General features: G+C 37.1%; 1 protein-coding gene across 4 annotated transcripts in view; it reads left to right on the forward strand.

Annotated features, from left to right (window-relative positions):
- ptprq (protein tyrosine phosphatase receptor type Q) overlaps positions 1–24,676 on the forward strand; it is a 116,425-nt gene that overhangs the window by 37,161 nt on the left and 54,588 nt on the right. For all 4 annotated transcript variants that reach the window (XM_062982668.1, XM_062982669.1, XM_062982670.1 and 1 more), the window contains exons 26-41: positions 1,261–1,407; positions 3,883–4,055; positions 4,194–4,401; positions 5,469–5,594; positions 5,685–5,864; positions 6,756–6,863; positions 6,980–7,261; positions 8,785–8,967; positions 9,793–9,894; positions 11,754–11,874; positions 14,406–14,566; positions 16,412–16,557; positions 18,510–18,678; positions 20,041–20,334; positions 21,374–21,649; positions 23,439–23,590. In XM_062982668.1, the coding sequence (XP_062838738.1) occupies positions 1,261–1,407; positions 3,883–4,055; positions 4,194–4,401; positions 5,469–5,594; positions 5,685–5,864; positions 6,756–6,863; positions 6,980–7,261; positions 8,785–8,967; positions 9,793–9,894; positions 11,754–11,874; positions 14,406–14,566; positions 16,412–16,557; positions 18,510–18,678; positions 20,041–20,334; positions 21,374–21,649; positions 23,439–23,590 (2,828 nt within the window). The remainder of the gene's footprint in view (positions 1–1,260; positions 1,408–3,882; positions 4,056–4,193; positions 4,402–5,468; positions 5,595–5,684; positions 5,865–6,755; positions 6,864–6,979; positions 7,262–8,784; positions 8,968–9,792; positions 9,895–11,753; positions 11,875–14,405; positions 14,567–16,411; positions 16,558–18,509; positions 18,679–20,040; positions 20,335–21,373; positions 21,650–23,438; positions 23,591–24,676) is intronic.

The following is a 24,676-nucleotide window of genomic DNA, read 5'->3' on the forward strand; positions in this document are numbered from 1 at the left end:
CACAGTAACTAACACTCTGAAGATACATGTGGAATTATTTTCTTGAATATTGATGGTGTGACCTCTATTTCTTTTTTGAGATATTATCCTAAATGAGAATCTGCGTCACTCTTTTTTTCTAGAAAAAAACTATAAGGGAAAAATAAATATCTTGCCAATATTTTAAATATATGTTTCTGATTCTCTAGAAAACATAATGAAGAAATCAGAACATTTTATTGGTATTAGCCAAGTTTCAAGTGGATTTTCATTAAGCATTACTATTGATTCTATAAGAAATGTTCAAGTACACTCAAAATTATCTGTTGCACACTTTTGCTTTTAACAGTCTTGTAACTAAAAAAATAAAAATTGGTCAACATGGTGTCTTGTGCTATCCTCCAGATTAATGCAGCTATGGTTTTAGTATATTGACCATAGTCTCTGTGGTCTATGGGCATTTCCAAATCATATCCCCCCATTTCTTTACAAACAGTCTTTTAAAACTGCAGTGGAATTTCTTCTCTGTAGACAGCCTATGATGTGAAAGTAATGGATGAGCTGGAGGAAATATGTAAGAGAAAACTAAATTTCTCTTATGAAACAGGACCTGTGTGTACTTAGATTTTTACCTTTTATTGTGGTTTATATAATACTCATTTAAGTGCATTTGATATATTTCACATAAAGCAGTGAATCTCACGGCCCAGCAGTGGGCCGCAAGAATGAAAATCTGGCCTGCAAATCTATGTTATCTTTATTTATTTATTTTATTTCTGCCCTTTTCCGCACAGCTGACCATTGCATTGGATAAACCACATCCACTCTAGATTATTAAATATGGTTTTCTGTGGGTGAGCAGATGGTGACTACTGGATGGCATATGTTCTGTATCAGAAACTAGAGCTGATGTGGTCTATCCAATGCAATTTTCTAAATCAGCCCCCCAAATAACCAAACCAAATCTAAAGTTGTGTTGTCGAAGGCTTTCATAGCTGGGATCACAGGATTGTTGTATGTCTTTCGGGCTATGTGGAACATGGCCACACAGCCCAAAAGACATACAACAACCCTGAAATCTAAAGTTGACAAAAAACTGATTCGTAACCCTTTTGGTATTAATGTTGGAGAGTGGTCCCTGGTCAAGTGGTCCCTGGTCAAATTGGGGCCTGGTCAAAACAAGATTGGGAATCACTGACATAAAGGAATCAATAATCATGCATTGTTAATTGCAATTGTTTTTCAGTTGTGTTTCTTTTGCTATGTATTTATTCTTTGCAGGGCATATTTTGAATAATAGCACAAAGGACTTGAAATTTACCTTTAATAATCTAATACCATTCACAACATATGATGCGTTTGTTGCTGCTGAGACAAGTGCTGGGGTGGGGCCAAAGACAAACTTAACGGTTTTCACTCCTGCAGGAGGTACGTTGTGCATCTGATACCAAGTTGCATAGTATTCTTGCAGTATCTTACTTTATTATTTTCTTTGAAAAATAAGTGTTTCTAGTATGGCCTGTGAATAACATATGAGTTTTTCTTTCAGTATAAAACACTATGCCCAGTAGCAGTTACATATTTCCTATAGTAATTGAATGTAAATAAGAGTAGATGCCATGGGGGTATTCTAAAATATTAGCAAAATGATTGAAAACATGCTGAGAAAGCCAAATGAGAAGAATTCTGGACTGGACAGTTTGAGATGCTATCTGTGCAACATTCACATATGATTTTGTGCAGGAAACTGCATTTGCTGCAGAAAAATAAACAAAAATGTTATTTTCTATACATAAGCACAGAAGAAAAATGCTGAATTACTTGTGGCTACCTTTGAAATGAGACCCATGTATGTAATTCTTCACATATTGAAATGAGAAAGCCAACTGGGTGCTGTCAGCTTGTGTGAAGTGCTGATAACATGAGAAGCACAGGGATATGCATGACAGCAATTTTAATCTAAATTGTTTTTATGACACACATATTGTGTTTTCTCAACAACTGCCTCCCCTTGTTCTGGGTTTGTGTATGTTTACCCGACTCCATTTTTTGGGGGGAAGACAAAATAAATGTGTCAGCCAGCTATTTAATCTTTGAGACTTCTATTTTGAATAAAAATCCCCTTGAATTGTGAAAGTTTATGAAAGTTTATGTTTGACCATTAGATGGCAGCAGGTAGTTAGAGAAAATGCAGCAGATTTTTTTTTCAGATTTGCTTAGTAAAGGGGCAGACATGCATAACATTATAAAGAGCCCACCTGCTGCAAGAACTTTCATGTCCACGGGCAACAGATTTTGACCTCTATGCTATTATCCTTGCAAGTCTAAAAAGTTTCCATATCATTCTATCTTCTGAAAAAGAGAATAGTCCAGATAGTCACTTGTATGTATTAGCTCACTCTTGACAGCTTCCGGATGTAGGAAGACATAACTAGATCCCCTGAATAATGTGGAAGGTTTTGCTACTTTTGTGTGTCTTCAAGTCATTTCGAATTCATGGCGATCCTAAGGTGATTCTATCACAGTGTTTTCTTGGCAAGATTTGTTCCATGGAGATTTGCCTTTGCTTTCCTTTGAGGCCGAGAGAATGTGACCCAGCGGGTTTCATAGCTGAATGGGTGTTTGATTCTTGGTCTCTAGCACCATGGTCTAAAATTCATACCACTACATTAAGCTGACTCTTTGTTAAAAGGCTACTTTATATTTAATTTAAACGTTATACTTAACCCCAGTGGCCTTAGCCACTAGTTTTGCTGAAATTACTAGACATTCTGCTGGCATAAAAATCCATACATAAATACACACAAAGAGAGAAGTTGAATATCCCTTAGTAAAAGTGTTTGGGACCAGAAGTGATTTGGATTTCAGGTTTTTTCAGGTTTTAGAATACCAGTATTTGCATACACTTACATAATAAGATATCTTGTTAAAAGAAGAAATTCGTTTGTGTTTCATACACACCTTATACACATAGCCTGTAGGTAATTTGATACACAATATTTTTAAAATATTTTTGTGCACATTGAGTACATTCAACCACCAGAAAGCAAAGGTGCTACGACTCAGCCAGCCCTGTAGACAGTTATGGATTTAGGAATATTTCAGATTTCTGGATAGTCGTCATGTGTCAAAACCCATCCCAATATAAGACTCCCCCGAAAGTAAGACCTAGCAAAGTTTTTGTTTGGAAGCATGTCTGCCAAACAGAACACCAGAGAATGCAGGATTGGTAAATGTAAATACCATTGATTGTTGTACATGGAAATAATGGTAGTAACAAGAAATTATTGATAGGATTCACAGTTTATCTGGTTTTGCTGGTTTGTGATGACAACTACTGTACAATATATTATCAATGTTCATTTCTTTGGTTCAACAATAAATGCAAATTCTTCTTCATGGAAAAATAAGACATCCCCTGAAAATAAGACCTAACTCAACTTTGAGAGCAAAAATTAATATAAGATATTGTCTTATTTTTGGGTAAACACAGTACTTCATTGTAATATATCACAAAATTGGTTAAACAATATTTGCTTACTATGAGTTGACTGAGTAAAAGCCTTTGTTTATTACCCTAAAGAAGTTTTGGTAACAGAGCCAACTGTGACAAAATTTGGAACAAGCTGAATATTTAGTCATCTTTTTACTATATGGGTACAAAAACTGAATGTAGGCAGATTGACTTTGCTGTACCAAATGTGGCATAAGGAGCTTTAATGCATCCATGTCATACCAGCAATGATAAGACACTCTTCATTTCCATGACTATAAAAAGCACCATATTTTAATATTAGATTCCAAATTATAATTTTATCAGATGTACCCAATTAATTGCTTTATACACTACTTCATCCAGCCAAAAAGAATGGGGAAGCTTTATATGTATTTATTGGCTTCTAGTCCCAGGTCCTGTATTTGATCTGCATGCCACAGAAGAATCAGCAACTTTTATTAGAATTGCTTGGAAGAAGCCACAGCAACCAAATGGAATTATTACTCAATACAGAGTGCAAGTATTACTTGAGGACACAGGAGAGATTCTGGAAGATACACTTCTGCCAGAAAAAGACCAGGTGATTTAAATTAAAACCTGTAACTTCTTACTGATTTTTCAAAGATTTTACATCATCCCTCTACTTCTGATTCTCATTTCGAGAACCGGAATGAGATTTAACCAGCAAGGAATTTGCTTTCTTTCCATTTTGTTTTAGTATTTCATTACGTCAGTGGATCCAGAGATGATGGATGCATATACGCCATCTGTCATGTGGAATAAATTAGAAACAGTGACCAGTTTGTATGAAGGTTCAGCTGACATGTTCCCAGCAGTGCACAGGTTTTCTCCAGTAAAATTTACAGATATGCCTGATGATAATTTCCCCACTTCCAGTGAGGTTTCAGAGCTACATGCAGATTCTGGTGAGTATGAAAGGTTAATTTCTGTAACTACCCCATTGTTCAAAAAGCTGCCATCACATGCATGATCCTGATGAGCGAGACCAAAGAGTGGGCTATTTGCTAAAGTCAGATTCCCCCTTCCTTTTTACAACTCTTAAAATTGCCTCCAGGAGCAAATGAGGAATGCCACACAAGCAGAAACTACTAACCCCTTGTCACCCAATTGACCTTCCTCCTTGAGAAAAAAGATGCCAGCGCCTTTGGACAAGCTGCATAGACAATCAGTTATTGCAGTTGCCAAGGCAGGTGTGATTGGAGGAGATTAACATATATCCATGTCCCAAGCGGATCTTAATTTCTCCTAGAGTTTTTGACTAATAGGTTTTCAAATGTCACTGAAGGCAAATAGGTCAAAAAGTTACAACTCTGCTACATGGGGGCAGCAAACAGGTGGAGATGACCCCATGACACAGTGATGTCATTAGCATATTCACTGGCACAACATTAACAATGGATCATTTTTCTTGACTAAGTATAGATATTTATGAGCCATTAAGCAAGGACTGGTTAACAGATAGACAGGCTTCAAAAGCTCGATTTTTTTCCCCAGTGAATTCATTCAGTGTGACATAAGGCCACATTCTGATTTTATTTACATTCCTTTGCAGGTCCATTGTAAATTAAACTACGGCTGGAAGCTTTCTGATAATCATTACTAATATTTAATTATGTCCAAAAACACATATTACTATTTCTATTGAGTGTGAATGATTTAATCTCACTATCTCTTTTTGTATGATGGAATCAGGTTAATGTTGCAATGCTATACATGTTTCCCTGGGAGTAACTTGCATTGAATTCAGCAATATGCAGATATTTCTATTAAAAGACTCCTATTTTTCAGTTTGATTGTAAATGACATGCAGGATTTCTTCAGCAATATACTGATTTTTGTGCTATAAGATTCCTATTTTTCAGTTTGATTGAAAATGACATACAGGATTTCTTCCTGTGTTCGATTAAAAGCCAACTTCTGTTTCAGCTCCACGTTTCTATTTTTGCAAATGTTGATACTGTCCATTTTTCAGCTGAGCAGCTGTCATATCTTATAAACGGTCTCCAGCCTTTCACCAAATATGCAATTGCTGTGTCTGCTTTTACCATAATTGGGGAAGGACCACCAGCTATTCTCATTGCTAGGACCAGCGAACAAGGTACATTTTAAAGACTGTAGTATTTTCATACTGTTGATTCCTAATTTAGCTCCAATTTGTTAATAAATATTTTGTCAATTTTTTCTATAGTTCCAAGCTCTGTAGAAAATATAAACTATAAAAATATTAGTTCTTCTTCAATTTTGTTGTATTGGAATGTACCAGTGAATCCCAATGGAGAAATCACACATTACACAGTGTATGCAATGGAGCTGGATACGAACAGAGCCTTTCACATGACCACATCAAATAACAGCATCTTGATTACAGGTTAGTTTAAAATAATTATTTAAAAGCATTTTGGAACAACTGAATACAAATTGTTTGCTTTTACAATATATTCCTTTGCAACAACTCATTTATTCATTTACTACATTCCTATCCTGCTCTTCTCACCCCAAAGCGGACTCAGAGTGGCTTGCAAAATTCAATGCCGCATTATAAATACAATAGACAAAAATAAAATATAAAGTGATAAAACCAATAAAACATATAAAATACAGTCAATACATATTAAAATATAATGCCCAGTTCCAAGTCATTGTTCATGGCGGTACATTTAAGTCGAGTTCTATATTGCATATTCATATTTCGCTAATGCCTGAACCCCTGCTTCCAGAACCAGGTCTTTAGCTTCTTCCTAAAAAATCAGGATGGAGGGGGCCAAACTGATGTCACTAGGGAGGGAGTTCAATAGCCCGGGCCACCACTGAGAAGGCTCTGTCTCCCGTCCCCACCAGTTATGCTTATGAGGAGGTGGGATTGAGAGCAGGGCTGCCCTAGCAGATCTTAATGCTCTTCAGAAAACTAATATAACTTTCAAATTACTGCTCCTTCCCACAAACAATCTAACATTGGAGTAAAATTCTTGATCTTCCCGATGTTGCAGGAATTTGGACTACATCTCTGAGCATCCCTGGCTTCTCTGAGCATGAGCCTGGACAACAGTGGTCCTTTGATGATCTGAGTCCAAAAATTTCCAGAGGATCACAAGTTTGCCATGCTTGATGTAGAATAAAGTTCTTGGAAATAAAATGTATTCACATTGTTCTGTATAGTAAAAAAGAAAAGAAAAATGTAACCCCTTTCCTTTTTACTATAGCTGTGAATTACTATAGCAGTGAACCATGTTAGTGAAAGTTGGTTTATTATTTTTTCTAGACTTGAGAAAGTATACAAATTATAAAATGAGGGTAGCAGCCTCTACAACTATAGGAGAAAGTGCTCTGTCCGAAGACAATGATATTTTTGTGACAACTCCTGAAGATGGTAAGCAGCATATTGTTTATACTGGTTTTATAATTTAGTACCTTTTCCCTGTTAAAAACGCTGAATATGTTTAACATGTTGTAAAATTCTCAGCAACCTTTTTTTTCTGAATCAAGAGCCAGATTCACCGCCGCAGAACGTTGAAATATCAGAAGTGACTGCCACAGAAATAAACTTAAGATGGTCACCTCCTGAAAAGCCCAATGGGATCATAACTCATTATGAAGTTATATATGAGGATGCCAGTACTTCAGTTTTTAAAAATACTACAGCAACAAATCTTCTTTTAAATGGCCTGAAACCCTATACTCTGTATAACATTTCCGTAAGGGCATTTACCTCCCTTGGTCATGGGAATCAGTCGTCTGCCCTGTTATCTGTAAGAACAGCTGAAACTGGTAAGCACAAAATGCTAGAATGTTGTCTTGTTTCTATAGTTTTAATTTGAATCATCATTATTCAGAAGTCCCACATTGGAAATCAGTAGAATTTGCTTCCAAAGTAGTACTTCGTCATTAGTGTTTATTCATTTAAGATAATGTTTATGCTTTTGAAAAGTGTTTTTAAAAAAAAATCATAGAAAAATACAATATATCCATTTAATAAAATAATAGTAAAGAAATAGTAAGAAATTATAACTGGACTGCTAAGGAGGATCCAAGGGTTGTTGCAATTATTCTGTTTTCATACTGTTTGTATTGCTACAATCTGCATTTGGCTATATATTTTTCAGAATCAGAAGTGACCACTTGGTCACTACCCATATTGGGGTAAAATAATATTTTCTCTAAAAGTACTGGAAGTGACTAGCTGGTCACTTTCAGATTTTTTTAGGTGGGCCAGGTTATTTTAATGCCATCCCCAAGTCCAGGTGGACCAAAATATCCTTAAAGTCTTGAACTGGGTCTTTGAAAGCTCTGAGCAAGGGCATGCAGTTCTCAATTTCTGGACAGATTTTTAATTCCCGTTATCTTGGAGCCTTGGTGGTAGAAGCATCTGAGTTTCTTAAAAATAGCTTTTAAAAAAATAGAATGTTTCTCCTCAAATATGAGCTGGAGACCTTATTTATTTCAAATCTGTTTTTTAAAAAAATCTATTGGTTTACAAAGGGAAAGGGCTGGCCAAGGCATCGTGATACAAATGCAAAGGATATCTAAGTTCTGGGGGTTGCAGGTTCTTTGCCTCCACTTCCCATCAAAAGGAGAGAATCCAACTGGATAGTCAGTTGTATCTTTTCTTATTACACGAACAGTAATACAGTATTTGCACTTCTCTACTCCTGAGGACATAGACTAGGTAAACCTTATGGGTTACTTTATGTGGGCACATAACCCTGTACTTCAAGATAGGAGAATGATCAGGGGAACTAGAAAAAATGTCGTGATGATGATTATTATTGGCCTCCAGTTTCTGGTGGCCAACAGAGGGAAATATCTCACCCTATCTAATACAGCCCCCCGTGGCACAGCGGATTAAACTGCTAAGCTGCTGAACTTGCTGACCAACAGGTCGGCAGTTCGAATCTGTGGAGTAGGATGAGCTCCCACTGTTAGCCCCAGCTTCTGCCAACCTAGCAGTTCAAAAACACGCAAATGTGAGTAGATAAATAAGTACCGCTCCGGCCACATGATCTTGGAGATGTCTACGGACAATGCCAGCTCTTTGGCTTAGAAATGGATATGAGCACCAACCCCCAGACTTGGACATGACTCAACTTAATGTCAGGGGAAAACCTTTGCCTTTTCCTTTACCTATCTAATACAGAAGTGGTTTCATAAATCCTGGTTTGCCAGGGTAATATTGATGGTGAGATTTGGCAAATGAGGTTGTTTATTTTTGAATTACAGATATTTTCATATTTTGGTGGTGTTATGTGACAGTTTTAAAATTTTAGTTAAATATTTGTATGAATTTTTTTCAGTACCCGAGGTTCCGCCACAAAACATAACATACAGGAACATATCCTCTACAGAAATAGAACTATCTTATTTTCCTCCATCTGTCCCTAATGGCATTATTGAGGGCTACACTATATATCTCAGAGAGTCTGATGGGACTGAGGAAAGAATAATCAACACCAAAAATTCGTCATTCACTATTACAGGTGACTATCACAACTATTGTTGAAACAGGTAGTTTAAGAGAAACAACTTGGGCAATTATTAAAATCTGGATACCTTTTTGATGGGCTTTGAAAATGATGAAGGGACTTGAGAAAAACCTCTTTTTTGCATAATTTTCTTGCATTCATAAGGGAGATCAGGCCTTGCTCCTAAAAATGTCATACTTATGTCTCAGGCCTCTTCTACATTGCCATATAAAATCCAGATTATCTGCTTTGAACTGGATTATATGGCAGTGTAGACTCATATAATCCAGTTCAAAGCAAATAATGAGCCATCTCAGGATTTTGTCAAAGTATGTTTAATATGTATTGGTATATGTGATTTTATCTGTTTATGATTTGTTTTTACTGTTGAGTTTTATATTGTTTATTGCCTGGGCTTAGCCCCATGTAAGCCACCCCTAGTCCCCTCGGGGAGATGGCACGGGGTATAAAAATAAAATAATAATAATAATAATAATAATAATTATTATTATTATTATTATTATTATTATTATCCACTTTGGTAATCTGGATTACATGGCAGTGTAGAAGGGGCCTCTACACTTCAAGAAACTAAAGCCCCATTAATTTCTCCAAAATTGCCATGATATTTTTGGGTCTTCATATGTTATAAAATGGCAAATTGGCAATTGTTTAAATCTATATTAATTTGACTTTTTTCTTACTATGACTTTGATACCTCATTCTGCTTGTGAAATGAATATAGGAAGTTGCATATAGTACCACAAATGCAAACATATGTATGTTAGCAAAAAGTACACATATAAATAAATATACTTAATATATTTATTCCTTATATAGGTTTAAAAATATACACAAAATATATAGTTGAAGTATCTTCAAGCACTGCAAAAGGGGAAGGTACTCGCAGTGTGCCTCTCTATATAATGACGGCTGAAGATGGTAAGTTCTATTATTGACTTATTTTTGCTTGTAGCTCTGAGGCCTTTCATACCTCTTGGTTGACCAAAAGTTAAGGTATGCCTTGTCAAAATATTTTTAAGGAATTTTCTGTAAAGAAATGAAAAGCAATGCATTTACAACCTTGTCACATGGCTGTTGGAGGTGTTCTGCTTTGTAGAGGGGCGTGGGGAACCCTGCATCCACACCCCACATCACCCAGCTCCAGCTAAGGGCGATCTCATGGGGAGAAGTGTGAGTGTGCAGCTTCCTCCCATGGATTGCAATGGCAACACGAGAGCCCTCCCATGTTGCCCTGGTGGCAGCATAAGCAGGTTCTGTCCTCCTTCACCCATGGAGTCATAGCAGTGTCATCTGATGGAAGCTGGCCAGTTCAGTGGGCGCATACCGCCAAATTTAACCCCATGTGAAAGGGTGAACAATAAAGCTGTTTTTTACATGGCCAATAAATTCCATTATGTATTAAATTTAAAATATCTTCATATAATCAGAATTAAGATGGGAGCTATATGAATAATCAGAGGGCAGTGCAAACACATCAAAAATGTTTATAATGTACTTTCTTCTAAGTACAAACCGTTCTAAGTATCACATCAAAAGTCTCAGAGGTTTGCTAATAGTTATGCTTATGTTCCTAACTTTCATGCGTGACTATAATTATGACTGGATCTCTTTTTACTTATTTATCTCTTTTTTCAGTACATAATGCTGTTGTAATTTAAAGTAAATGCATTTAGTATAATATGTCTGTATCTGTTAAATGGTCCACCACCTGTAATTTATATGTGGATTACTATTATGTATCTGTGTGAGGGAAGGTCAGATAATTTTCACTTCACTTTTCCATGAGCAGAATCCACAAAATGGAAATTATAGACTTCTTTTCCTATTGCCTCCTACTTTACTATCAATTGTCATACTTTCTAAGGAATCATGCCATCTCATGATATGTCCAAAATATGATAGTCTCTTTCTGACTTCTAGGTACAGTTCAGGCTTGAACACTTGCTCTTGAACCCGTTTACATGTCTTTTTGGCAGTCCATAGTGTCCAAAGTAATTTTAATTGGGTTGACTATCTTCTTACTTTTTTTTCACTGTAGAGCTTTCAGAACCATTGAAAAAATCAGAAATACTATGGCATGGGCAATTCCTACTGTGGTTTTCAACTATATGATTAAATTAGTGGATGGGTGTGTAGTTTGGTTATTCATAATAAACCGATCCAATGAGTTCAGTAACTTAATAAGAAATATATTATTAGGGTACTACTCCGTCATTTTCACACTTAATGGCAATGTAGTGCAGCTGACTTGAAACCTTATGTACACAACCGGGTGCCATATCACACAGTTCCATCTTGTCTTAGTCATTGTATTAAAATCTTACTGCATTGTATTATAGGCTTCCTTTTGTTTGACTTGAGTTTAATTGCTTTAAGAGTATATGGGGTTTTCCCATAGTGTATGATACTCTCTGTTATCTATTATTTAATGGATGCAATAGATTTTTGAAATGCTGCTTTATCATCTGTTAATTGGAAGCCATTCCTTTTCCCCACCATTTAAAGCAATGTAAACATTTCCAACACTGCTCCTCATGAAAGTGCTTCACTACATTTTTACAAACCTTATAATCTATTTTCTCATGAAATAATATTTTCCATTGAAAGATGTCTTGTCATCACAATGAAAACAATGTTGTTTATCACCTCACTATAGAAAAAAACAATCTCAACCAAGTGTGTGCTTATAGGTTATAGAGATAAAACACAAGGGTCTCATTTTAAGAGATGTTTGAAATATGGGAAATTTAACAAGATATTGTGTTCTTATTTTACAGCGCCTAGCTCTCCTCCACAATGGCTCACAGTAAAACAGTTGTCTGGTGTCACAGTGAAATTGTCATGGCAACCACCATTGGAACCAAATGGAATTATCCTCTATTACACCGTGTATATCTGGTAAGGTTTTTTCTCCTGGAAATAAGGTGTTACCTATGGGGAAAAAGAAACTTTAAAAAACTTTCTTTTTGATTCTGCCCTTGCATTAAAAATGTTAGCACATCACTTGAAACAAATTGATTTTTCATAAGTGAAGGTCAGTGTGTGCCATAATCTTGTAGTAATTTTAGAAGCTGAGTTTCAACACTGAGATATTTTCCTACCTGAACTAGATTGAAGCAGTAAGTCTGGAACAGACTGCCAGCTTCTGCAAAACAGTGTTGCTAAATGGAGGAGAACTGACTCTTTTGTTGAAGAGCAATCTTCAGGCTATGGAAGAGGAGGAAGGAAGGAACTAATGTCTAGCTTGGTTATGATAAAAGGTTTATTTCTGATAATACCCTTCATTCTATTGACAACACGTTGTTAATGATATAACAATTGCCTACCAGGTCTGTCTTAATAATAATAATAATCTAATGCTAACATATCAAATAAGTACCGAAATAAATCACTTGGTGAGGAAGGTGTTTGAGAATCTTGTATGCCATGTGATCTGCCCCAGGCAAGGGAGTCAAATTCCCAGTTGCCCAGATTTGGAAACCAGCACCCCCACTTAACGTTCACTAGGAACAGGCTTGTGTCTTCTCACAAGGTGAACAAATGGGGTCCCTTGTGTCTTGAGCCTCCAAAATGCTGCATGTATAAATGATTCCTGCCTAGAATGCAATGCACTCCATAATTGTGACACATCTGTGGCACTGAAATCACAATCCTGGGGTCCTTACACAACATAGAATTATAGCACTTTAACTAGCATGGCTGCATCTTCTGGATTCCTCGGGTTTGCTCCTAGTGGATCACTAGAGATGTTGATCTGAGAATTCAAAATATTTTCCCCTAAACTGCCAATGAGCCAGTGATATAGTGGTTTGAATGGTGGACTACAACTGAAGATGAAGATTATAGCCCTGTTTTGCCATGAAACCCACTGGATGGGCTTGAGTCAAGACATAATCTTTCATCCTCAAAGGAAGACAAAGGCCCCTCTGAACAAATCTGGCCAGGAAAACCCAATAATTTTGCTTTAGGGTCACCATCAGTTGGAAACAATAAAATGTCAGATCCCAGGTTTCTATAGGATGGAACCATGGCAGCTGAAGTAGAATCATAGTACTATAGGGAATGAGGGATGGGAGTCTGGCATTGCCATTTATACTCCACAGGTGCTACTTTAATCTGGAATAAACCTGGACTTCCAGGTTTATTACGTTAATTTGCATTATCATGAGTTGTCGTTTGGATGCCTTATAATAATGCACCCCCTATACCACATTTTAGTACAGTGTAGATGTGGCCATAATTTCTGCTATGGCAGCATTTCTCAACCTGGGGGTCAGAAACCCTGGGGGAAATGTGAGGGAGGTTTCAGGGGGTCACCAAAGACCATTTGAAAACACATATTTCTGATCGTCTTGGGAACCCAAATCCCTCCAGTATTTTCTCTTGGTCATAGGGGTTCTGTGTGGGAAGTTTGGTGCAATTCTATCATTGGTGGGGATTAGGGGCGCTTTGATTGTAGATGAACTAGAAATCCCAACAACTACAACTCCCAAATATCAAGGCCTGTTTTCCCCAAACTCCACCAGTGTTCAAATTTGGGCATATTGAGTATTCGTGCCAAGTTTGGTCCAGATTCATCATTGTTTGGAGTCCATAGTGCTCTCTGGATGTAGGTAAACTACAACTCCAAAACTCAAGGTCATTGCCCACAAAACCCTTCCAGCATTTTCTATTGGTCATGGGAGTTCTGTGTGCCAAGTTTGGTTCAATTCCATTGTTGGTGGAGTTCAGAATACTCTTTGATTGTAGGTCAATTATAAATTCCAGCAACTACAACTCCCAAATGACAAAATCAATCCCCTCCCAACCCCCACCAGTATTCAGATTTGGGCATATCAGGTATTTGTGCCAAATTTGGTCCAGTGAATGAAAATATAGTCTGCATATCAGATATTTGCATTATGATTCATAACAGTAGCAAAATTACAGTTATGAAGTAGCAATGAAAATAATTTTTGGTTGGGGGTCACCACAACATGATGAACTGTATTTAGGGGTTGCGGCATTAGGAAGGCTGAGAACCACTGTGCTAAGGGAAGAGATTTGGGGCAATAAATAAAGAAACATTACTATTGGGATAACTTGTAAGAGTCAACATTTTGAGAGACTAGCAAGTAACACATCACATAATCCCATAAAGTTTGCTTTTGGGAGTGATCATTTAGGGGAATTTGGAGTTATTTTTGTATTAGAAGAGTGACATATTAAAGGAAGACTCAACAGCTTTGCAAGCTATGAAGGCTTCTGTGGAGAAGACTGTCAGGTTTTTTTTACTAAGATATTTTGGACAGGTGACAGAGATAACTAGATGAGATGTTTTATTGGGATAATTCAACTCCCATTACCACTGCACATAATAAAATGATTCATTCCTTTCCAGGTATCAAGTATTACTATTTGGAAATATGATATTTCATGTGTTTGTTTAGGAACCTCATGTCCAGAAGAAGTATTAATGTGACAGAACCATCATTAGAGATCACAGATCTGGAATATAACAGTGAATATAATGTTTATGTAACAGCAAGTACCAGATTTGGTGATGGAAACATGAAGAGTAACTTGACTATGTTCAGAACTTCTGAAGGAGGTAAATGTATCCTGTTGCCTTAATGAAAGAAAGGCAGTGGGTTACTATTGCAAATGATCCTGCCCACATGCAGTAAAAAAATTGCTTCCAAGTGACCTAGAAGTAACATAATTAGTTAATGGATGCTATATGGATTAGCATCCCTAAGGCGAACTTAATACTTGGTCCTCAACGGTGGCACTTCACTTCTCTTCAAGATATAGGCATTCAGAATTTTGATTCCATCAGATAATATTATTGTGCTCATAACTCTTCTGTTGACTTTAATCAGATCTCTGTTTAAAGCTATAATGTTTACTTCAAAGGTGTCCTCTTCCATTTTCATTACAGTATCTCACATAATGCTTACAATGAGCATATTTCAGGTTTGAAGCTTGTATTACTATTAAGGATGAATAGGTGGACTCTTGAAAAAAAGCCAAGAAAATGTTTTCTGTTGGAAGAATGCTAAGTTATATTCAGGGGTGGAATATATTCAGAGTGATGGGGGGTCCATCTACCAATAATATTAATAATAAATAAATTTGATTTCTACCCCGCCACCATCTCCCCAAAGGGACTTGGGGAGGCTAACAAAATACAGCAAAGTGCCTCATATAGACAATACATAAATCTAAAACAATAAAACCATAGAATTACAATCACGCACATACATAATTACAATGTAAAATTCATAAAATGCAGTCATAGCTGCGGATAAAAATAAGTTGTTTCGATTGTCACGGCCCAGTGTCGACATGATGCCAACAGTAAGTCCTCAGACTAATCCTAAAAAAAAAACTACATAAGATCAAAGGCTTGCTTTGATCTGGTGGTGCCTGCAGTGTCCCTACCAACTGTATTTGAGATGGTGGTGGGACTGAGAGAAGGGCCTCCCCAGCAATCTCAATGTTCGCGCCAGTTCATAGAAGGAGATGTGGTCTCAAAGATAGGTTAGACCCAAAGCATATAGGGATTTATAGGTAATCACCTGCACTTTGAATTGGACCCAGACACTTGTCGAGAGTCGATAGAGCTGCTTTAGAAAGGGCATGGTATGCTCTCTAAAGCTCACCCCAGTTAGTAATCTGCCTGCCACCTTTGCACTAACGGCAATTTCTGAGTCGTCTTCAAAGGCAGCACCACATAGAGTGCATTACAGTAGTCCATTCTGGATGTAAGTAAGGTGTGGACCACCATGGCCAAGTCAGGCTTTTCGAGGTACGGTCACAGCTAGCACACAAGTTTTAATTGTGCAAAGGCCCTCCCGGCCACCGCTGACATCTGAGCTTCAAGCATCAGTGATGAAGCCAGAAGGACCCCCAGACTGCAGACCTGTTTCCTCAGGGGGAGTGTGACCCCATTGAGCACAGATGTCCACCCTAGATCCTGGTCGGCCTTCTGACTGACCAGGAGGACCTCTGTCTTGTCTGGATTAAGTCTCAGCTTGTTGGCCCTCATTCAGTCCGTCACAGCTGCCAAGCAAGGTACTATCTATACCTTGGGTGGGCTGCATTGGTCCCTATCATTTACCCACCCTAGTTTCTTGTCTACATGTACCAATTGTGCTCTCTGTGTCATGAGCAATTCTAATACATGTTTTTATCCCTCTCCCTACCAGACTGGGTTTGGTCCATAGTGGCTTCATTTGAAAATCAGAAATAATTGAATTGTCATTTCCAATTTTGAGTGTTGAAAATAGCTAGGCCCCAAAATTGTAGTGGAAGAGCCCTCTTGAATTCATTTGCTAATTAGAATCTGTCAGTCACAAAATACACAAGTCCTCTGCTCTCACCATCTATGTTTTTTTTTAAAATTTCAAAATAGCTATTTTGTGCCAGCATTAAATGTTAAAATGTTTTTCAGCTCCAAGTGATCCACCTAGGAATATATGGTATAAAAACCTCACTTCTTCATCAATAGAAATCTTCTGGGATCCTCCTCAAAAGCCCAATGGGGTCATACAGTTCTATTCAATTTACTACAAAAATGATTCTAACACTTATATACAGGTACATCTGTTTAATCTTCTCTTTCATTTTTTAAAAGACACAATGAAGCAAATATGACATGAATTTATCACAATATAAAATAATTAACAAAGGCATAATTAAGTATTCAATTTCATCACCAGAAAGTTTTGAGCATAACAAATGTGGAGGAAAATATATTAACTTACCTTTCTATTTTGTCTTTGACTACTGACAATAATTGACTTCATTCATTACAATTTGCAGAGTTTATATTGAATTTTCTGGATTCATCATCTCTCAGGAAGAATTTAGACAAGATTAATGTACAGATTATGCTAATTTTAATTTCATATAAATGCAGTTTTAAAGTTGATGTACATTTTAAACATGCATGGACAATATGCTGTCTAAAGCAGTGAAGCTATTCTTCATGTTAAAACTGCCTTTCCTTTTTCAGAAATTGGAGTTTCTGGGTGAAATTGATATAAATTCAATTGAAGTAAATGGTTAGGTGCAGTTGGTGCCTTTGAGATTTAAATAATATTATTTGAGCAGTGTCTCTCATTAGTAAGATTGAGATTATATCACTATAACGCTACATCTTGGTAATGTCTAAAACTTCATTGGGCAGTTTATAGATTGTTAAAACAGCCCAGAAAAAAATATGCTGACTAACAGTGGTGGCAGATATTGTCATGGATCAGTATCTGGTGTATGGCCATATGGAAGTATTGCAATCATGCAATCATGTAGATATACAGGCTTGTTCCTAGGAACTTGCATAAGATTGCATCCTTTAGCTAGTATCTTGTTTGTAAATTCACATATCAGAGGTTTGCAACTATGACATGGATTTAGATACAAAACTCCACCCTGTGATTTTTCCCTTATTTCTTCATCCCCTGACATCTCTCCTTTCCTTAAAATATGGGATCTTTTAATAAAGGCGATGAGAGTGTTGGAAGGAATATTTTTTGTTATTCTGGATTATTTGGAAGAGTTATAGAGAAATAATGTCTTAGTGCTGTGAATTGTATGGTGGCAAGTATAGAGATGAACTGTCTGTTAAGTTTCATTTACTGTCAAATCCTATATACCTCTTTGGTATCATAAATGGAGAAAATCATGACATTGAAGAGGAAATGGGTTAAACTTGAAAAAACTTGAAAGTGCAGGACTGATCTGAATTCAAGCTATTAATTAATTTCTTCACATATCTATGTGGTGGACTTTTTTCATGCAAGTCGCTTCTGGTGTGAGAGAATTGGCCATCTGCAAGGACGTTGCCCAGGGAATGCCCGGATGTTTGATGTTTTACCATCCTGTGGGAGGCTTCTCTCATGTCCCCACATAGGGAGCTAGAGCTGACAGATAGGAGCTCACCACGCTACCCAGATTCGAACCACCAACCTTTCAGTCAACAGTCCTGCCGGCACAAGGGTTTAACCCATTGTGCCACCAGAGGCTCAATGGACTAGTTAAACAAGAATCAGGAATAAATCATATAAGTTTGAACTACACATACAGGCTTAAGTATATCATACACACTTGCCTATCTGCATTCCCAAAGTCTTGCTGAAAACTGTTTTAAGTTTGGCTTTTTCAATTCCATTGGGATAAAAATACATCTTACTTCCTTTAAGACTGGCTTTTCTTATTCTTTCCCTGGCAGTTTTACTACAAACAGGTCTCCCTCTAGTGGCTGAATGAAAAAACAGAAATTAAAAAAGTAAACCTATTGGAAAATTTTGATTCTTAAAAGCCTTTGCTCAAAATTGTCTTGGAATAAGACCCTTTAAGTGCAATGAATCTTATTTCAAAGTAGCCCTGTATAGTGTTATTCAGACTATTCTTTAAACTGGCTTATAAGTTTGTCTTTTGTACAGATTTACCCTGACTGAAATGAATTCATAAGAGAAAAATGGAAGTTACGAGAGAAATATTCAACTTGGGTTTAACTGAACATTTTGTGCTAATACTTCTATCCACAGAATTTTACCAATTATTATACTGATCATGGGTCTGATAATGCAACTTTGTCTACAGTATTAAACGACTTAGCAAAATGGAGCCACTACACACTTTGGCTAACTGCAAACACTGCCGTTGGAAATGGAAATCAAATCAGTGAGATAATGCAATTGTACACAGATCAAGACGGTATGGCTTTTTTAAAAAAAAGTCTTTGTTTTTGCATATTGAAATGTACTTTGTCATATGTTTAGAAGTTATTTTGAGTGAAAAGATTTAGTTGACAGAAGTGCAATATGAAGTATAGTCGAGTCATATATACTCTTTAATTCCAATCCCCAACTCCTTCAACAAGGTACCTAGGGCCAAAATAAACTGAATGTATCAGGTCCTGTCTGATCTTGGAAGGAGGTTGCCAAAGAATATTAGGAGTTATAGACTATATTTTAGAGTATATATGCCCCCAGTGGCTCAGCAGATTAAACCGCTGAGCTGCTGAACTTGCTGACCGAAATGTCGGTGGTTCGAATGCAGGGAGCAGGGTGTTCTTCCTCTGTTAGCCCCAGCTTCTGCCAACCTAGCAGTTCGAAAACATGCAAATGTGAGTATATCAATAGGTACCGCTTTGGTGGGAAGTTAACAGTGCTCCGTGCAGTCATGCTGGCCACATGACCTTGGAGATGTTTATGGATAACGCTGGCTCTTCGGGTTAGAAATGGAGATGAACACCACCCTCCAGAGTTGGACACATCTAGACTTAATGTCAAGGAAAAACCTTTACCTTTATACTCGTATATGTATCATCCCACTTGGCAATGCAATGACAGCCTACTTTGACGTACTCCTTGCCTTAGAAAACTCTACAAAATTCATGGGATTGATGTTGGTCAACATTTGGCATGCAGGTGCATGCATACACACAAAAAGTCATCTATCTTTAGACCTCATATTAATTTGATGTTTGTCAGTGTACAGATTTGCTATGGAAATATCCATGTATTCCTTAGTTCACCTGCTTTTAGTTTGTTAGAGCACATTTCATGGAATTGGGCTATATGTTGATGTAGGTAGCAGTATACATTTGTGCTTGAGATACAATGCACATTACTTGGAATTTATGTGAAAATCTCTGTCAACTCAATAAGACTTAAAACTTGGCTGTGCAAGCAGGCATTCGATGAACAATTGCAATATATAAACAGCTATAGGAACCTACAGGATCAATGCGATGTTTTAAATGCCTTAATATTAAATATTTTAATATTTTATGGTATGCTTGATAATTTATACAGTTTTAATTAGCTAATTTGTGGTTAGATGTATTATTTTTAGACTTGTAATGTTTCTTTTATATGGTTACTGAATCTTTGCCATTTATTATGTTTTTGAACCACTTTGAGTCCCCCTTGGAGTGATAAAAGCGGCATATAAATAAACAAATAAATAAATAAATAAATGGTGTTTGTCATGATACTTTACATGTATATTATAATAGCATACTTTTTGTACTGTTCCCACAGATAATATAGCATTTGCCTATTTGTGTTACAGTTCCCGATGGACCTATTGAACAACTAGCCTATCAAAACATTTCTTCTACTGCTATAAATATAAGTTGGATGCCCCCAATCCAGCCAAATGGAATTGTTTTCTATAACATTTCTCTGGCAATACAGGATGCTCAAGGGGACCCTGAGATTTGGTCATTCATTTCATATGATACAAATATGGTTATTAATCATCTAGAAAAATATACCACCTACCTCCTAAACATTACTCCAGCAACCGAAAAGGGGCCATCTGAAATACACATGACTAGTTTGTATATCACAACTGAAGAAGATGGTATGTTTTATATTTCATTATTAATTTCCTTTTTCAGTTTTTGTTTTCATTAGGCCTGATGAGTGTCTGATATGAATCGCTTTGGTGTAATTATGGCACATCTGGCAGTGTACCTTTAAAAATAAAGTTTCTAGAATTTGTAATTTGCAGTGTGTTACTGAACAATTGCTTTAATACTTAGAAGTTTTAATGACTTCTGAGTATTAAAATCAAACTTCAAAATAGCATACACCTCTACTTTTCTACCATACCGATAATAGTTTCAGAATGACAATGAGATATTAATAATGCATCGCAATATATTTCTGAACATATGGAAATGAGGACTGTAGTCCTAGTTATGTCAGAGTACATTTTTTAATTCAACGAGACTTAATTCAGAATTCATATATAGACTGGCTACATGTTAAACTTCAAATTGTCTTCCGTAGCCATGAATATCGTATATTTCTGGTGTTTTAGATGTTTCAGATGCTTAAGAAAACTGCTATATTTGTTAGTGTTTAATATTCATTTAATTATTGCACTGATAATACACGGTTAGTGGGGACAAGGGAGAGAGAGGGCCTTCTCGGTGGTGGCTCTCTGGCTCTGGAATACCCTCCCAAAAGAGATTAGGTTAGCCCCCACCCTCCAATCCTTTCGATTCAGCCTAAAAACATGGATTTTTAAACAGGCCTTTGACCCCAAGTAGGCTGTAATGGGCCAATATGAGGTTGACACTCTGGCACTTTAGTTTGTGAATTGATGGCAGCTAAGGTTTATCTACAGGTGTTCTGCACTTTTAAAATTAAGCAATTTTATTTAATGTTATGTGTGTTCGATAGTGGTTGTTGTTGTAATGTGTTATTCTTTTATACTTACATTGTGTTTTATGTTATATGCTGCACCCTGGAGTGCTTTTGTAAGCTGCCCGAGTCCCTTCAGGGAGATGGTGGTGGGATATAAATAAAGTTTATTATTATTTTTATTATTCCACATTTAATTTCTAATGTTTATTTCTGCAGTTTAACATTTGCATCCTTAATTATTGTTTCAGTCCCAGATTCTGCCCCTGTCATGACATCATATAAAAACCTTTCATCTACCTCAGTAATGTTATCCTGGGATCCTCCGGTCCAGCCAAATGGCATCATAATAAACTATGATGTGCGGCTACAAGGGCCAGAAAGAAATGAATCTTTCACTACCTCCAATAACTCTGTTATTTTAGAAGACCTTTCACCTTTTACACTGTACAGTTTTTTTGCTTCTGCAAGAACTGTAAAAGGACTTGGACCAAGTTCTGTATTAATGTTCTCCACAGATGAGTCAGGTGAGTGGTTGATAAGGATGTAGGAGTTTGGGAAATTCTGGGTCAGTGAGGGTAAATGAACTATTAAATCAAAATAAGACAGAGATGCTAATGATTAGGAGACTGACTGGGATATTATACCAGGCTTCTTATCTGAAAGTATTCCTTGACCTGAACTCTTTCCACATTACACTGTTATAGCACTTTGATTCCACTTTAATTGTCATGCCAACATCCTATGAAGTCCTGGGATCTATAGTTTAGGGAGAAGTGTTCAGAATTCTCAACCAGAGAGCTCTAGTGCGGCACTAAATTCCAAAGCAAAGATTCCAAAGCATGTAGGCATGGCATACGAAGTGGAGTCATAGTGCTATAATTGTGCAGTATGAAAGGCTCCTTCATCCTGTGATGCTCAGACATCAGCTGTGGCCAGGTGTGCTTCAGCCAGTCTGTCAGTGTGTGGTTAGACATGACAACGGTTCTGTTTGAAGACTCTGTAGTGTTGCTTGTTTTTGTTTTCTTTTTAGACAAGATATCTTCTAGATATCTATAGGAGCCCCCCGTGGAGCAGCGGGTTAAACCGCTGAGCTGCCGAACTTGCTGACCAATAGGTTGGCAGTTCGAATCTGGGGAGCAGAGAGAGCTGATAGCCCCAGCTTCTGCCAACCTAGCAGTTCAAAAACATGTAAATGTGAGTAGATCAATAGGTACTGCTCCAGTGGGAATTGACGGCGCTCCATGCAGTCATGCCAACCACATGACCTTGGAGGTGTCTACAGACAACACCAGCTCTTTAGCTTAGAAATGGAGATGAGCACCAACCCCCAGAGTCAAACACGACTAGACAATGTCAGGGGAAACCTTGCTATTTTCTAGAATTTCTTCTGCAAGTTATTGTGCTGCTCACTGCTTTTTTATGCTTTACCAGCGAGAGAGAGGGGGGGGAGGGAGAGAGAATAAAGATTAATAATGCTGGCTCAAAACCTTTAAAATTGTCTTAAAATAGTATACCCTTTAAATGTAACTTTTGAAACTAAACAGAAACCATTACACAAAAAAGGAATGTATGTATTGCATTTGAAATCTGATTTCCCCCTATTGTGCCAAAAAGTCACTAGGTGAAGATTTTTCCAAGCTTTCTCTGTGTGGATTAGTTAAATCTTGTTTGGAATATTGTAATGAACTCTATATGAAGTTACCTGTGAAGACTGCTTGAAAATTTCAGTTAAGGCAAATTGCTATGGCTGCAAACATTTTGAAGGACAAAATGCTAGGAAGTGGATTGTATCAGCTGTATTGGTTGTCAATTTATTTCTGAGTGCATTTGAAGGAGATGCTAGTTATTACCACTGAGCTCTTAAAAAGATTGGGAATCAAGCTGCTTGAAGACTGACTGATGGTTTAAGAGCAATTATTGCAGCCCTCTCCTTACATGTGCCACAGCTTTCTGTGATAAGAAGCAAGACTATTTGTGCGACTTCCTGTTACTCTTGGTCTGTGTTTTTTTTAAACCCAGGCTTTAAAGATATATTATTATCGCACATGTAAAGGAAGGTTTAATAAACTGGCTTTTACAATGGCTGGTGACTTCCATGTCAGTGAGGCAGTCAATTTGGTTTGGGTTTAGTCCGACTTTAAAGTTGCTATCCGAGGTACATACAGTAGAGTCTCGCTTATCCAACCTTTACTCATCCAACTTTGGAGCAAATCTACCACCAGATGCCTGTGTATTGCAATGAGTTCTTCTACAAAGTATCTGTGGGTATTAATAACACACAGCATTAAAACTAAATGATATTTCATTTTACAGTCCCACTGGCTCCTCCTGAGAATCTGACAATCCTTAATTACACATCGAACTCTGTATGGCTCAAATGGAACCCAAGCCCACAACCAAATGGTATTATTAGAATGTACGTTTTCAACATTTTTGACAACAGTAGTCAAACTACGTTTTATCAAGTATGTACCATCTTTATTTTATGTGGATATATCACTGTTAGAATCTTTATTAATATCCAATGAACACCAAAATATGTTAGATGATGCATGTCAAAACATTTATTCAGCCAGGCAGTTGTAAAAGCAATGACATTATTAAAATTGCAGATAGAATACTCTCTAAGGAGATCAGCTCTGATGTTGGGTCTCTCCCCACCCCCACCCCGACTCCAAGGAGGAAATGATTGACATAAGAGGAGATCCTTTCCCTGGCATAAAGAGCTGAGCAGCATGAAAGAGAAAAAAAGAAAGTGTAGACATTAAAAATGGAACTATCAAACTCAACTATCAAATTTTAAACCATGAAATAAAAGGGAAAGCATGCTATATTCTGCATGTATTTATAACTTGCTTGAGGAGGGATTTAAGTTCAAAAGTTGTTGCTTTCCAGGAAGTCAAAACAGTTCTTTAAAATATCCCAGTTTTCCAATTGTAGTTGGAAGAACTGGCCAAGAAGCATATAAATGGAAATTCTGCCTCTTCACTTTTCTTGCAGTCACTTTAAACTGGAGTCCCTGATGGCACAATGGGTTAAACCCTTGTGCTGGCAGGACTGCTGACTGACAGGTTGGCGGTTTGAATCTAGTGAGAGTGAATAAGTTCCCTCTGTCAGCTCCAGCTCCCGATGTGGGGACATGGGAAAAGCCTCCCACAAGGATGGTAAAACACCCAGGCATCCCCTGGGCAATGTCCTTGCAGACTGCCAATTCTCTCACACCAGAAGCGACTTGCAGTTTCTCAAGTTGCTCCTGACACGAAAACAAAACAAAACAAAACTTTAAACTAGAAATATCCAAAAATATAAATTTGAATTCAGGAAGTTTGTGAAGGAAAGTATTCATAGAAACATGAGAAACAAAAATATGAGGTTTTTAGGTTTTTGTGGGGGATATTAAATTCCATAGTGTCAGATGATTCATGTATTAACCTATATAACATTCATGCATTCACATACTTACATATATAACAACAATACACCTGCACAGTCTGTTGTATGACCACATGCTTTGTTTTTAGTGCCTTAGCCCATGCTATTTAGAAGCTTAC

This window comes from Anolis carolinensis, chromosome 5 (genome assembly GCF_035594765.1).
Source record: "Anolis carolinensis isolate JA03-04 chromosome 5, rAnoCar3.1.pri, whole genome shotgun sequence".
Lineage (NCBI taxonomy): Eukaryota > Metazoa > Chordata > Lepidosauria > Squamata > Dactyloidae > Anolis > Anolis carolinensis.